Consider the following 16689-nt stretch of genomic DNA (forward strand, 5'->3'; position numbering starts at 1 on the left):
TCAACAATGCAATAAATAAACCAATATATTGCACCTCACGGTAAACAAAGCACCTCAACGTAAGACAACAATGAAGATGAAGAGGCAAGCCACATAAACTCCAAAAGCACTAACTATTTCTTTTGTAAAAAAAATAGCATAAACCATAAACCAACCTCAAGAAAGAGTACCAACGAGGGAAACCACAAGAAAGGCACTCCACCACACGGATAGCACCACACTCGCAGCACCACACGCACAAGAACCTAAACTCGCAGCACCACGATACCGCAGCACCACAACCCACACACCAAACCGAGCACCTACTGCCCACACGAGCAGCAACAATGCAAAACTCCCAACAACGCACTGCAGCACACCTTAAATAATGCACCGCAAACGACGCACCACGCTAGCAACAGGCGCAGCACACAAACACAACTAAACCAATCAACGCGCACCACCACACTAGCAGCAGCACACTCACGAACACACCCACTGCCTCGCAACAACAAGACAGCAGCAAACCAACGAAATTAGGGTGTAAAATCCCTAATTTCAACCAAAAATAATATGTGTAAAAAAAAAACGAAGCCCTAATCTCACAATTAAACAATAAAAATTGCGGAATTAGATCAAGAATTGAATGCGAAAATAAATTGCGGAAGAACAAACCAAGATCGAAAAATTCTCTAAAAATTAGAGAGGCCTGATATGCTAAAATATAGAGAGAATATGATAAATTGAATAAACTCAAATGCTTACCTTACAATAATGATGGCCAAACCCGATAGAATTAGGAAATAATCAAAGATATAAAAAAGATAATATGCTAGGCATAAAATATATACTAAGCATAAAATATGGAAAGTAAATATATCCTAATAATTTCCCAAAAATATATCCTCCAATACCCCCCTCAAGTTGGAGCATGGGGATTGTAAATGCCCAACTTGGAAAGAAGATGATCAAACTGAGACTTCCCAAGCGCCTTAGTGAAAATATCTGCAAGTTGCTCCTTAGTGGAAACAAGGAAGGAGCAATTAAGCCATCTGTAATAGCATCACGAACAATGTGACAATTAATCTCAATATGTTTTGTACGTTCATGAAAAACTGGATTTCGAGCTATATGTAAAGCAGATTGATTATCACAAAACAACTTGATCGCCTTAGGGTGTTGGACACCCAAACTCAAAAGCAATGCATTCAACCATTTCAACTCATGTGTGGTTGAAGCCATGCACCGATACTCAGCCTCATATGAAGAGAAAGATATCGTGGGTTGCTTCTTGGTTTTCCACGAAATAGGAGATTTACCAAGAAAAACGAGCCAACCAGTCAACGAACGACGAGTAAGAGGACACGCAGCCCAATCTGAATCACACCAACCCTGTAAATTCAGGTCACTATCTACACTCAACAAAATTCCCTGTCCTGGAGTACCCTTTAAATAACGAACCACCCTGAGAGCTGCTTCCCAATGCTCAATCCGAGGTTCGTGCATAAACTGAGAAAGAATATGAACCAAATATGCCAAATCTGGTCTAGTCACCGAGAGATAAATCAACCGCCCTACTAGTCTACGATAAGACTCAAGATCCTCAAGTAACTCACCACTAGCAAGACTAAGCTTGTGGTTTTGCTCAATCGGAAAACCACTTGGTTTCGCACCCAATAGCCCTGCTTCGGAAACAATATCCAAGGTGTACTTTTGTTGACACAAAAACAAACCCGATTTACTACGAGCAACTTCAATGCCCAAAAAATATTTCAAAGGACCAAGGTCCTTCATGTTGAAACAGTCACCAAGATAAGCTTTGAACACAGTTAATGCAGCGGAATCATTCCCATAAATAATAAGATCATCAACATAAACTAAGACATTAATCTGAATATTGCCTTTAGTGTATGTGAAAAGAGAATCAGAGTAAGATTGAAAAAAACCGTACCCTTTCAAATCTGTAGTGAGCTTTGCAAACCAACATCTCGGAGCTTGTTTCAACCCATACAAAGACTTTCTCAAATGACACACCAAACTCGAATCCGAGCTCTCAAAACCTGGAGGTAATTACATGTACACCTCTTCTTCAAGATCACCATGTAAGAAAGCATTATGAACATCCATCTATTGAATCTCCTAGTTTTTTTAAACTGCTATAGCAAGAAAAGCGCGAACAGTAGTCATTTTTGCAACCGGCGCAAAGGACTCACCATAATCAATACCTTCTCTTTGATGATTACCAAAAATGACCAAACGAGACTTGAGACGCTCAATATCACCATTAGACAAAAATTTCGTCTTATACACCCATTGACAACCTAGAGCTTTCTTGCCGGGAGGAAGATGCTCCAATGTCCAAGTCCCATTATCTTCCAATGCCCTTATTTCTTCTTTCATAGAACGTTGCCAACCTTCGGATTTCATCGCTTCTTTAAAGGATTTTGGATCCTTTCCCAAAACAACAGATGCAAGAAATTTGCGATAATTCACAGAAAACATGTCAAAATTTATATAGTGTGCTATGGGGTAAGGCGTATCTGAAGGAGGGATTGGAGATGGAGTGGACATAGACGGATTTTTAGCAAAAACTGAGTGAGTCACATAGTCACGATGACGAACATTGGTAATTTTTTCCCGGAAACCACGACACAAGGGAGCCGTGTCATGAGCTGCTGCCCTCCTCGGCAGTCCCAGCCAGCTGCTGCTTATGAGCAGAGGAGCGGCTGTCCTCCTCGGCAGTCCTAGCCAGCAAGCTCTGCTGCTGCTGCTGTTGGGCTGCTGTACAGGCAGGCAGGGCATTCTGCCTCTGCTGCTGGGTTACGGCACTGGTAGGCAGGGCATTCTTCCGCTGCTGCTGGGTTGCTGTACTGGCAGGTAGGGCACTCTGCCGCTGTTGCTGGGTTGCTGTACTGGCAGGCAGCGCAGGGTCCCTGATGGTGGGCTGCTGAACCGGATCTCGTTGCGGGTGCTCTGCCACACTATTATCCCCCATATTTGTGCCCAAACCATCATCATTGCCAATATTATCACCCCGCAAATCAAACTCCACAAAATCATCATGAATATCATAATTCGACTCATACACTTGTGGCTCAATATTAGCATCTTCCGGAGTAGAAAACGGAAATACATCTTCCACAAACTTGACATCCCGAGACACAAAAAAAAACTTTCGACTTAAGGTCATACAATCTCCATCCTTTCTTTCCAAAGGGATATCCCATAAAAATACATTTCCTACTTCGACTTGCAAATTTGTCCCCATTTGTTTTCTGATTATGAGCAAAGCACAGGCATCCAAAAGTACGAAGTGCATCGAATAAGGGAGGTTTGTTGAACAAAATTTCAAAAGGTGTTTTATTTTGTAACAAGGGAGTGGGTGTACGATTAATTAGATGAGCAGCAGCAAGGACACATTCCCCCCAAAAATAAATAGGAAAATTGGCCTGAAACCTCAAGGCTCTCCCAACGTCAAGAATGTGTTTGTGTTTTCTCTCGACCCTCCCATTCTGTTGTGGAGTCCCCACACAAGAGGTTTGAAAAATAATTCCAGTAGCACAAAAATAATCATGCAAGCAATTAAATTCAGTGCCATTATCACTTTGCACAACCTTAATTGTTTGAGAAAATTGTCTATCAACAATAGCAACAAATGCTAAAAACATTCGAAAAACCTCAGTTTTATCAACCAACAGGTAAATCCAAACAGCTCGGGAATAATCATCAACAATAGTAAAAAAATAACGAGCTCCACACGAAGAAACATGTCGATACGGACCCCACAAATCACAATGTATTTTTCTCAAAAATCCTAGAAGCTCTACCATCATTCAAAGGAAATTTATCTCTAGGATGTTTAGCACGCATACATACCTCACACCCTTTAGAAAGGTTATGTTTATTGCCACTAACATGAGGAAGTAACTTATATGTTTATTGGACAGTACAATAAAGCTCATCAATAATTTGTGACACATAAAGCAAATTGCAACTCAAATTAGGGACATAAAGAACCCCGGTTAGAATGAACTTGTCCGACAAATGAACAGAACCAATTAAAGACGTCAATACGGTGTCACCATTGGGAAGACCAACAGGACACTCTAAACACTGCGTATCGAACAACCAAGATTTGTCTCCGGTTACATGATGAGTTGCCCCGTGTCAATAATCCAAGAGGTATTATCAAATTTTCCATTCAAACGATTGTCAGGAACATTAACATTACCAAGCAATCCCGTGATTGCATTGGAAACACCATGGACCGAATATTTCCCCCCTGTACTCCAGAAACCTCACGTGTGGTAGGGGGTGACAAAAGAGATATTTCATCCTCCCCGTTTATATTATGTAGAAAAAACAAGAAATTTTAACCTACTCTTGATACCATGCTAAAATATAGAGAGAGTATGATAAATTGAATAAACTCAAATGCTTACCTTACAATAATAATGGCCATGACCAATAAATAATACATCGTTCCCAAACCCGATAGAATTAGGAAATAATCAAAGATATCAAAAAAATATTATGCTAGGCATAAAATATATACTAAGCATAAAATATGGAAACTAAATATATCCTAATAATTTCCCAAAAATATATCCTCCAAAATATATCCTCTAATATGATACCATATCAAACTCAAGAATATTGGGGAGAAAACGGCTTAGCCTTTGCATTGATAATAATCACATATATATACACAATACAAACGGAAACTTGACTTGCCTAAAACTCCTAATAAGATAAACTTAACATAAATACAATATTAACAAATATAACCAAACCGACTCTAATAGAAATAGCACTTAGAGGCAATGGCGACCCTAAACTTGGATTAATCAACTCACACATAAGCATATTTAACTACAACTAGCTTATGTGCCCTTTGTAATGATCTAAAGGAGCTTGGCCATTCATTCATGTGGCATAGCTGCTTAAAAATATTGATACAAATTTCTGAGTAACTTCAGATGCAGTATTCCATTTGCGCTTTCCTTCCGTATCATATTTTGTTTCCCTTCGTACAATATGATGTACCCTTGGCCTAAAAGAGAGTCATTAACTGTTTTGATCACTGACTCGATCTGTTGTTGGTACACAATGGTGGCATGATCACATTGCATGTCTTGATTGTCTTCTACTGGTATATAACAAACTGGAAATTTGTTGGGTATTTCCCCCTGCACGGAGGAAGATCTAGTTTCGTACCTGACTTTGTTAATACCTTCTTCATTGAGTAAGGTTTCTAGATAACTTAGCTTATAGGTGATTTTTTTTTTTTTTTTTTTTTTTTTCTCTTTTAGAAAAGGACCTAGGAAATGAGACCAATTGTCATTAGCTAGAAACTGTCATGTTTAATTGTTTATGGCTGCAAATAAAAGGAGACACTGGCTTGATGCTGTAATTTGTTCCACATTACTCGAACTAGAGCCATTGCTTCTAGTTCATATAAGGATTAAGTAACTAACCAACAAAAGACGTGATTTGTTAAGTACAATAATGTACAAAACATGTGTACATTGTCGTCCCACACTTTTATTAAACTACAACATAAAGAGCCTGTAATTATTAACCCAAGCGGATTACTTCTCCTGTCGATTGGCTTTGTAAGTTGGCTGATCAATACATCAACATCTTGGCATATAGGTATACACTCCTATTAGGAACTTAGCGTCTTTGTCGTGGTATATTTATATTTCTGCACATGTGCTCATCAACCATTTCAGTTATTGTCTACCAATAGTGTAGCTGCTTATCTTGCTGACCCTTAATTATAAAATGGACTGACTCTATAGGAAGTTGAAGTGACCAATATTACCAAGTAATGCCTTTTGGCCCTTTTCCTTATCTTCAACATAACCCCCTCATAAAATAATCTAAAATTTTAAACATACTCTCTGAAACAGGATTATATTACTGTGGACAATACACAAGGTAAACACATGACAACAATTTTTAACGTAGACTAAAATTAAGCTGCTCATATTATATTTGCTACCTGACGGCGAACCACAGTACAAGATCTGCAAATGAGTAATAGAGCTCATGTGGGAATCAAATGCTTGTCTTTCTTGTGTCTACTGCTATCCTGTTTGTCACTCGCGTACATTGATTTTTGTGTGCTGTAATCGTGTAGCTGAGGAATCAGAGGCGGAATCCATGGGAATCCTTTTCTTAGATGAGGTCTTTTTCTAGGCTCTTTGTTATGTTATATAAATAGGTGTGGCAAATGCTTTAGGATTCGTACCAAATATCACTCATATTCCAAATCTAAGAAAAAAAGTTTTACATATATTTGTCGAAAATTTCAAAAATGGTAACTCTAAAAACTTCTTCCCATACTCGTTCACTTAGTTTGCCATCCACTTCACATCCACTCAATGCAAGCATTGAACTTCAGTTCTGTAAGCTGAGGGCGGCGACTCAAGCAAGGCCCTCTTCTTCATCATTACGCCAAAACTTGTGCAACATAAAGGACTTGTATGAGCAGATGAATGATATGATTCATTTGTCACAAAACCAACAAGTTCTTTCTAATGAGCATCACAAGAAAGAGGTTGAAAGGGTTCTCGAGGGATCTCTTTCTTTGTTAGACGCCTCTAGCTCTGGACTCGATGCACTATCCCAAATGAAAGATTCTATTCTAGAGATTGAATCAGCTCTCCGTAGGGGTAGCAATGATGAAGGAATCCATGTTTTTGAGGTGTCGAGAAAGAAGGTCTGCAAGGTACTCTCCAAGAGCCTTGCAAATTTAAAGAAAGCTGAGAAGAACTGTGCCTTAACACAACCTGAAGGTGCCTGCATTACTGTGAGATTGCTAAAAGAGGCTGAGACAATCACTCTATCAATGCTGAAGTCTCTTTTCTCATTTCTGATGGGGAATAAGACAGCTTCTCATCAGACACGCAGTTGGTCCTTGGTTGCAAAACTTGTGAAGTCTAAGCAAGCATCTCGCGATGCAGAAAATGCTACTGAAGTAGTCTGCATAGATAATGCCCTGAGTAATCTTTCAGACAACCATTCAAGTGATGAAACTAAGATTGTATTAAGGCAATTAGAGCTGTTAGAGAAGGTCATCCAAGACCTGGACGATGGCTTGGAGTCTATCTCTAGATGCTTTGTTAAGACAAGAGTTTCTCTTCTCAATGTATACAACTAGGAATCTGTAGTAGTTATTCAGACTACCAATTTTGTACAAAGATCAGAAAGTTTTGTAGTATTTTGAATTAAAGAATTTAAATTATACAAATTGATCTCTCTTGCAACATGGTTAATTATCCTGTGTATTAATTCTATTTCTTGCACTTTAATACTTTGCATGTTTCTTTGTATGCATTTCTATGTGATCAAGTAGGTATGTAGTCTTCCTCTAGCCCTTGTTCTTAGCCCTCGTTCTAGTTTAATTTTCTTATTTTGGTAATACGATTATTCTTCCTAAACTAAAGAAAAATAACACTGTGTACTAAGTATAATCATTACTAATCAACAGAAAATCACTTTAGATCAGTAAAATTTAGTTTTGAGCAACAGCAATTCAGTTTCATATAAAGTTAAAACATTAACTGCTTATGAGATATACGCAAAAGACCAAAGAATCAACAATGTATATCTACCTAGAAAAAATCAGTTTTAATCAGTTAAATCTCTTTAACAAGAAAAAAATATTCAGCCCAATAGAATCAATGGAGTAAACAAGCTCTGAATATGTACTATGAATATCTAAAATTCCTTAGGCCATGTTATCATAACCAATTTTCGGCTTGTTACTCACATGGTTCATAACGGTTGCTCCATTTTCCTGTAACCCAAACTAGTGATAATTACAGCCATGTCCTGTCATAGACTTTAGTTTCATAACTATGCTCAGAGCTTTTGAGATTCCAAATGTTTTTCTGAGGCAGCCCATATTGTTGAGATCTATATACAAATCCAATACAACACGTTTTAAAATTTCTATTTGCAGTTTTAGGTAAGAAAAATGAATCAACATTTGATATGGGAAAATCCCATCTCATTTGATATCGTAATATTGATTTACTGAGATATCAGCACCCATGAGATCTGGTTCGCGTTGTTTCCACGTGCAAATTCTAACTACCTATCTTTGAGCTAAGTGCTGACGTGCTGTCATGTTCAAGCAGTCAGCAGCATTGAGATCTACAGAACTTCTATTTTGAGGTACTAGAGCATCATACTGCATGCTTTGGATGAGTAATATAATAATATTTCCTTTAACATGTACTCGTAGTAATTAATGTATTTAATATATCTTAAGCCACTTGTAGTTGATCTTAATTATATTTAACGTTTTAATAAGCACTAATTTAATTAGTTAAGACTTTGGAAAGAGGTTCCACCCACGTGTATGTTCTCTTGCTTCATTTGGTTGTTTATCCGCGTCCTCTGAGACCTGAGTGCAACTTCTCAGTTAACACTTCATAGACTCGTAGCAAGCAGTGGAAACTCAGTTGTCTCAGGATTAGCTTTTCCCTCTATCTTGGTTTGTGAACACAAGCGAAAACAAATGATGTTACATAGAGATGTTGCATTAGGGAAAACAAATGTTTTTAAGACACTTGAGAAAACATTTTCTATATGATGTTACACCTTGAACACGCGTATTGTCCGTGTTACATCATCAGCTTCTATGCCTCCCCACACTCTTTTTTTTTTTTTTTTTTTTTTAAATAACCTCTTATGCTAGTTAGACGTTTGCTTACATTCTTGCATAGCAGAAATTCATTAAAATTGATTCTGCTGCATTTATTTATTTATTTTTCTTAAAAATTTCACAGGAAAAACTCTGTTTTCTGCTTTAAAATTTCTGAACCATATACATAACTTAAAATGGCATCTTTGATTAAGAGTTTGAAGTGTGCCAACTGGTGATTCTCTCAATCCTCCACTTCTCATTTATGTATGACCTTCACAGTCATCAAATGACACGAATATACGATTATTGCAAATTAACCTTTTACCCTTATCTGTTCGAAGGAGCATTCTGTTATACTTGCTCCCCAAAAGCCAAGAGTATTAATTTATCACTAATTATATTCAGGATCAAGTTATATTATCCAAGAGTATATTTTATACGCTTACACGCCTATATCAAGTCTGCACACCACTTAATCTGTGTGCAATTGAATAATGGAGCTCATGTGAGAAACTAAATGCTTGTCCTTTTTGTGTCTTCCAATCTCCTGCATGCCACTCGTGTACTTCGGTTTTTTTTATAATATCCAGATGGTGTAGATCAATGAGGAATCAAAGGCTGCATCTATGGGATCCCTCCGCGTTGTCACACTCCAGCTTCCTTGCCTCATTGTATATAAATATAGAGGTTGGCCAAGGCTTTTTGTAGTAATTAAGCAACATAACATCTCTTCTATTCCTTAGTTTTTAGTAAAGGCTTAAAGTTTTTTTTAAAAAAAGTTTAGAAAATGGCAATTCCAAAAACTTCTTTGCACAACCGTTCAGCCAGTCTACCATCCACATCTCACCCACTTGATGCAAACATTGAGAGTCACCTCCGCGGGCTAAAGGCCTCACAAGCAACACCCTCATCTTCGTCTTCTTTATGTCAAAGCTTGTGCAGTGTGAAGGATTTGCATGAGCAAATGAACGAGTTGATTCGTTTACCACACAACGAACAAATCCTTTCACACAAACATTATAGGGTTGAGGTTGAAGAGGTTCTAGATGGATCTCTTGCATTGCTAGACGCATCTAGCTCTGCACTCGATGCATTGTCTCAAATGAATCAATCCATACTAGACGTTAAATCAGCTCTCCGTAGAGGGACCGTTGATGTAGGTGTTCATTCATATGTGATCTCAAGAAAGAAAATTAACAAGGTGCTTTCTAAGTGTCTTCTGACACTGAAGAAATCAGAGAAAAGCCGAGCCTTAGCACAGTCAGAAAATGCCTGTGCCATTATAAGAACTCTAAAAGAGACTGAAACTATCTGTCTAACAACTTTAAAGTCTCTTCTTCCATTCATAATGGGGAAGAAAATCTCTCAAACACGCGGTTGGTCCTTGGTTGCGAAACTTGTTAAATCCAAAACTGTATCTACTGATGCTGATAATCTTTCAGAAGTAGAGTACATTGATCATGCCCTGTGTGCTCTGTCTGATAAGTACTCGGCTGCTGAAACAAAGGATGTGATGAACAAATTAGATACGTTAGAAACAATCGTTCAAGAACTCGAGAACTCTATGCAGTCTGTCTCAAGATGCTTTATTAAAACAAGGGTTTCCCTTCTCAATTTACTTGACCAATAATTATTATGTTATTTAGGCAGCAAGTTTTGTAAAGATAAGGATATTTTGTAGCATTCATTGATTCTTTAATACATAATACTCTTGTTAAGCCACATTTCTCTTGCAGCATAATTATATTGTGTATACTTTTATACTCTTGCATCATTATACCTCCTTGTTAAGTTGGACAGAACTAGCCAATATCGAATCACCCAACCTAAAGTTACTGGACTGAAGTTCGTAATAAACTCTAACTAAATCAACTAAACCAATCCTAAAATCAATATGATCGGCCTCACCTATGTGAACTACACGGATGTCTCCAAGGCCAACTATTGTATGTTGCTTATGCTATCATTGTCTAACTGTCATTCACGCTCGATCTTTATTTCCATCTCGGGAATGCAACTCATTCGTCTTCTTATCCTGCATTATGTGGTGTAACCGTGTAATACATAAGGCTTTAGTTATTCACATTATTACTCCATTTACATGTAACTGTTAGAATATATTGATAATCATCAATATATTCTGTAATTGTATATTTGTTATATATGTATAGTGTATATTATCTCTTCCTTGATTATAGGATATTAGGCCCTTGATTGTAGCCTTACCTCACGTATACTAGTTTGTATATATTGCCTTTGATAGGCTAAGGAATGGTCAGGGAATTATCTTCTTTCATGGTATCAGTGTTCTAGGAAAATCGATCTTTGATCTTCCGCGCCCTAGCCGCTCACAGTTGCATCCCTCTTCTTCTTCTTCTTTATTTCTTCTTCTTCTTTCTCATCTTCCATGGGTGATTCAAAATCATCTTTTCATCCGGCTCTTGCCGTTAATAACATCAAGAGCGTTCTCCCTGTTACTCTGGAAATGGAGACCGACAGTTATGCAACATGGGCGGAACTCTTTAAAGTTCACGCAAAATCTCATAAGGTGCTTGCTCATATCATTCCTCCGGCAGAAGGCAAGGAGAAGGCGCCTGCAACCGAGGAGGAAAAGGAGTTGTGGTCAACTCTAGACGCTGCCGTCCTAGGGTGGATTTATTCCACAATTTCTCGTGATTTGCTAAACACCATCATTGAACCCGACAGCACGGCAATGGAGGCTTGGAAACGGCTGCGTGATATTTTCCAAGACAACAAACACTCCCGTGCCGTATCTCTTGAATATGACTTCACTCACACAGGCATGGAAGATTTTCCAAATGTCTCTGCATATTGTCAACATCTCAAGACTCTGTCGGATCAGCTTCGAAATGTAGGCTCTCCGGTTGACAATACCCGAATGGTTCTCCAATTGGTGTCCGGCCTCACCGAAGCCTACAAAGGAGTGGCCACTTTGATCCGTCAAAGTGACCCGTTACCGCAATTTTATCAAGCAAGATCAATGCTTGTGCTTGAAGAGGCGGGCTTGAAGAAAGCCGCCCAAACCACCGCCTCTGCTATGGTGGCTAGGGAGTCTGATGAGTCCGAAGCACATGCTCCGCCTTCAACACACCGCAACTCGGGTGGGAGAAAGCCGCAGAACAGGGGAAATTCGGGGAAGAACCGCAACACCTCTGGTGGCCGTGGTGGCGGCAAAGGGGGCTCTGGTGGCTCCGGCGGCGGCGGTAAAGGTGGTGGCAGCAACCACCGAGCAGGCGGCCAGCAGCAGACCCCACAGCAGTGGTCTCCGGGGCAGCAGTGGCCTTGGCCATGGATGCAGTGGGCTATACCTCCATGCCCCTTTCCCACTGGTTCATGGGCTAGGCCCAACTTCCAAACGGGTCAGCACCAGCAGCAAGGTATTCTTGGGCCCAGACCTCAGCAAGCATATTCTGCCAATGCTCCAACACCAACAGACATCGAAGCTGCGATGCATACTCTCGGGATTACACCTCCGGATCCGAACTGGTACATGGACACGGGTGCCACTTCTCATATGACTTCCGGACAAGGTAATCTCACGTCTTATTTTAATTTGAGCAATAATCGTGGTATAACTGTTGGTAATGGTCAGTCAATTCCAATTCTAGGTTATGGCAGTACTCAATTAAAATCTCCACATCCTCCCCTAACTCTTAAAAATGTCCTCCATGCTCCCCAACTTATCAAAAATCTAGTGTCTGTCAGGAAATTTGCAACTGATAATTCTGTTTCCATTGAATTTGATCAATTTGGGTTTTCTGTGAAGGATTTTCAGACGGGGAGGCGTCTAATGAGATGTGAGAGTCAAGGAGAGCTTTATCCCATCACTTCGTCAAATGTGTCCTCACCATCTACCTTTGCTGCATTAGCTCCTTCTGTTTGGCATGCACGGTTGGGTCACCCGGGTACTAATATTTTCAGTTCTCTTAGGAAAAATAAATTTATTGAGTGTAATAATTCTAGAAATTCTAGTTTTTGTCATTCATGTCCTCTTGGGAAACACATTAAGTTGCCGTTTAATTCTTCAAATTCTAATACTATTATGCCCTTTGATATTGTTCATACTGATCTTTGGACATCTCCTGTTTTGAGTTCTGCTGGTCATAGATATTATATTTTGCTATTGGATGATTTATCTAATTTTTTGTGGACTTTTCCGGTGTCAACTAAATCTACTGCTTATTCCACAATTGTCAATTTTAGAACTCTCATCCGAACTCAATTTGAACGGGAAATTAAGAACATACAATGTGATAATGGTAGGGAATTTGATAATGGGCCATTTTGGGATTTTACTAAGAAGCATGGTCTTTCTTTCCGTTTATCATGTCCTCATACGTCACCACAAAATGGAAAAGCCGAGAGATCAATTCGTACGATCAATAATATTGTTCGTACCCTTCTTGCTCATGCTTAGCCCACACCGTGAGCCCATATCTCCTCCTCTCTCTCCTTCTGGCGGGCTGCCGCATACCACCAGCCCAACCCAGCAAACTCTATCTCCCTCCCAAAGCTCTGGGCCGTCTGCCACAAGCCCACATCAGTTGGACTCGTCCAGCCCATCTCCCCACATTCAGCCCATTATTCCAACTCCTCCTACACCACCAGTTACACGCAGCAAACATGGGATTTTTAAGCCCAAGAAACCATTCAATCTTCTTACTGTAGCTTCTAAATCTCCGCTGCCCCGTAACCCAGTGTCAGCTCTTTGGGACCCGAATTGGAAAAAGGCCATGAATGATGAATATGATGCTCTAATTAAAAATAAGACGTGGGAGTTGGTGCCCCGTCCACCTGATGTTAATGTGATTCGGTCTATGTGGATTTTTGCTCACAAAGAAAAATCTGACGGTTCTTTTGAGAGGCATAAAGCCCGTCTTGTAGGTGATGGCAAGACTCAACAGGTTGGCGTGGATTGCGGTGATACTTCTAGTCCGGTTGTTAAACCGGCTACTATCCGCACTGTTCTTAGCTTAGCTTTATCAAAAGCTTGGGCAATTCATCAACTAGATGTAAAAAATGCTTTTTTACATGGTGACCTTCAGGAGACTGTCTACATGCACCAACCTTTGGGTTTCCGGGATCCGAACAAACCGGATCATGTGTGTTTGTTGAAGAAAGCTCTATATGGCCTTAAACAGGCTCCGCGGGCTTGGTATATGAGGTTTGCTACCTATGTCCGCTCTATTGGGTTCAACCAATGTACTTCTGATCATTCTCTGTTTGTGTATCGGAAAGGTACTTCTATGGCTTATCTTTTGTTATATGTGGATGACATCATTTTAACGGCCTCGTCTGATGTGCTTCGTAAGTCTATTATTACTCTTCTTAGCTCTGAATTTGCTATGAAAGACTTGGGTGAGCTTAGCTATTTTTTGGGGATAGCTGTTACTCGTCATGCAGGGGGTCTGTTTTTGTCTCAGAAAAAATATGCCACAGAAATTATTGATAGAGCAGGTATGTCATCATGTAAGTCATCACCAACTCCGGTGGACACAAAGCCGAAACTAAGTGGTTCAGGTGCTGCATTCGAAGACCCCTCCCTCTATCGGAGCCTTGCTGGGGCTCTTCAATATCTTACTTTCACGAGACCAGATATTACTTATGCCGTCCAACAAATCTGCTTGTTCATGCATGATCCGAAAATTGAGCACATGAATGCTCTAAAACGCATTTTGCGTTACTTACAGGGTACTCTTGATCATGGTCTTCATCTATATCCTTCTTCTATTTCTACTCTGATTTCATACACAGATGCAGATTGGGCAGGTTGTCCGGATTCCAGACGCTCTACTTCTGGTTATTGTGTTTTTCTTGGTGATACTTTAGTCTCATGGTCGGCTAAAAGGCAACCCACATTGTCTAAGTCAAGCGCCGAGGCTGAATATAGAGGGGTAGCCAATGTTGTTTCGGAGTCTTGTTGGTTGCGAAATTTACTATTGGAGCTACATTGTCCGATCAGAAAAGCTACATTGGTATATTGCGATAATGTTAGTGCTATTTATCTCGCCGGCAATCCAGTTCATCATCAACGCACTAAACATATCGAGATGGACATCCATTTTGTTCGCGAAAAAGTTGCTCGTGGACAAGTTCGTGTGCTACATGTCCCCTCCCGACATCAGATTGCGGATATTTTTACTAAGGGACTTCCCTTGGTTTTATTTGAGGATTTCAGGGACAGTCTAAGCGTTCGAGGACCTCCCGTTTAGACTACGGGGGAGTGTTAGAATATATTGATAATCATCAATATATTCTGTAATTGTATATTTGTTATATATGTATAGTGTATATTATCTCTTCCTTGATTATAGGATATTAGGCCCTTGATTGTAGCCTTACCTCACGTATACTAGTTTGTATATATTGCCTTTGATAGGCTAAGGAATGGTCAGGGAATTATCTTCTTTCAGTAACAATAATGCAAGCCTTCCTTGATAAACTCAATCATACAGCATATCACTAAACAGTGAGCTGTTAAGAATCTTGAGATTCCATTAACAGAAAGACTACATAATTAAGATCTTTAAACAATCTTATCTTTATGAAATAGAGATTACAGATTCCTCGATTTACACCATTTTTCTCTGTTTTCTATAATTAACGATAAATGCCATTCCCCATGAGCATCAGTGTATTTCATTGATTAGGATAAAAATATATACGCATTTACTTAAAATGATATCATTTTTGAGCTGCATCAAGATTTTATGAATTTGAGTAAAGGTGAAAAACAAATGCAACTTGAGACATTATATTTGGAGAATAACAGTTGCCTTGTGCACATTTTCTGTTTTGATTCCTAATGTTTATAAACCTGCAAGTCTGTAACTGATGCATGATTTTTGTAAAGTTGTTGCTATTTTCTAATATTGCTTGTATACTATACAACATTTTTTCCCCAACTCTCAACACCTTCAGGGAGAGGGGGCGGATATAAGAACAAAGCACGCAAGAGATGGTGTTATGTGAGTTCAAGTATGAAGCACATGATTAATTTGATGTTGTCTCTTGCATTAAGCAGACGTGCAAATTGTGAAAGGTACCACACGGACTATTCTGTTTTTTCGATGCAGTTTTGTGGATCTCCATGTGTACCGATATCTGTCAATGCCATTCTTTAGTCATCTAATGGCCTTTCGTAGTGTCCTTGGTCCATCTCAATTATAGCTCTGGAGTACTTGTCATATGTTAAGTACCACCAATAATTTTTCTAACTCCATTGAGTTTTGGGGACCATTCGAGTTTACGTGCACTTCATCAGAAACCAGGCAGTTTCTTTACACAATACATACTGTCAGAGAACCTTATATTATCTTATGCATCATCTTCCACATTATTATTGTGATTTGTGAGTGAATACACTTAGATAACACTCCTACACTATATTAAAATTATGTATGTTGTTGAGGTGCTATCCTGTTTCCTGACTGCAAAGCACATGATCTGCAACTTAGTATGAGCTCAAGTGGGTATTTCAATGCTCGTCTTAATTTGAATTGTTGTTGTGATAGCCATTATCCTGCATGTTGCTCGTGCAATTCGTTCAATGTTTTTCTTTAATAATCCATTCGTGTGGATGAGAAATCAATGGCTGTATCCATTGGAACCTTCCGCGTTGATCCACAATAGCTTATTACACGTTCATTGGTCAAGGCAAATTTAGATCGTATTTAGAAAAGAAAATTATAATTAATCCAAATCAGTTATTTTGATTACCTAATATTTACATTTTGGGTTGTTAGCACTACTTTTAAACGAAAATCATCCAAACTTCTGTTTAGTAGGGCTAACTACACAAATTTTATGTATAAGGTAGTTATTTTCAAAATAAAATTTGTTAGTTGAAACGAACACTACAAGAGGGGGGGTGAATTTTAGGTGAGTTTCTGGTGACTACTTTTGCAAAATATAAAACAGAACACAAAACGAACTTTGCAACACACACAAGATTTTACGAGGAAACCTTTTAAGGCCCAACTGGAAGTAAAACCTCGTCCCTTCTAAGGGATTTCCAGATAAAAACC

The 16689-nt window shown here is 39.1% G+C and overlaps 2 protein-coding genes and 1 pseudogene across 2 annotated transcripts; 2 read left to right on the forward strand and 1 right to left on the reverse strand.

Annotated features, from left to right (window-relative positions):
* Positions 1-2127: 2127 nt before the first annotated feature.
* LOC145639871 (putative mitochondrial protein AtMg00820 pseudogene) lies at positions 2128-2550 on the reverse strand (annotated as a pseudogene).
* Positions 2551-6301: 3751 nt separating this feature from the next.
* LOC145639872 (uncharacterized) lies at positions 6302-7147 on the forward strand. Its single transcript, XM_081691197.1, has one exon. The coding sequence runs from the start codon at positions 6302-6304 to the stop codon at positions 7145-7147; it is 846 nt and encodes a 281-aa protein (XP_081547323.1).
* A 2281-nt stretch (positions 7148-9428) lies between these two features.
* On the forward strand, positions 9429-10271 carry LOC145639873 (uncharacterized). The gene has a single exon (XM_081691198.1). The coding sequence runs from the start codon at positions 9429-9431 to the stop codon at positions 10269-10271; it is 843 nt and encodes a 280-aa protein (XP_081547324.1).
* The last annotated feature ends 6418 nt before the right edge of the window (positions 10272-16689 follow it).

Source organism: Chenopodium album, chromosome 7, assembly GCF_948465745.1.
Source record: "Chenopodium album chromosome 7, dcCheAlbu1.1, whole genome shotgun sequence".
Taxonomy (NCBI): domain Eukaryota; kingdom Viridiplantae; phylum Streptophyta; class Magnoliopsida; order Caryophyllales; family Amaranthaceae; genus Chenopodium; species Chenopodium album.

Bases quoted from the DNA above. Each gene is read 5' to 3' on its own strand.
- LOC145639872 (XM_081691197.1), top strand. From the start codon at position 6,302: ATGGTAACTCTAAAAACTTCTTCCCATACTCGTTCACTTAGTTTGCCA.
- LOC145639873 (XM_081691198.1), top strand. From the start codon at position 9,429: ATGGCAATTCCAAAAACTTCTTTGCACAACCGTTCAGCCAGTCTACCA.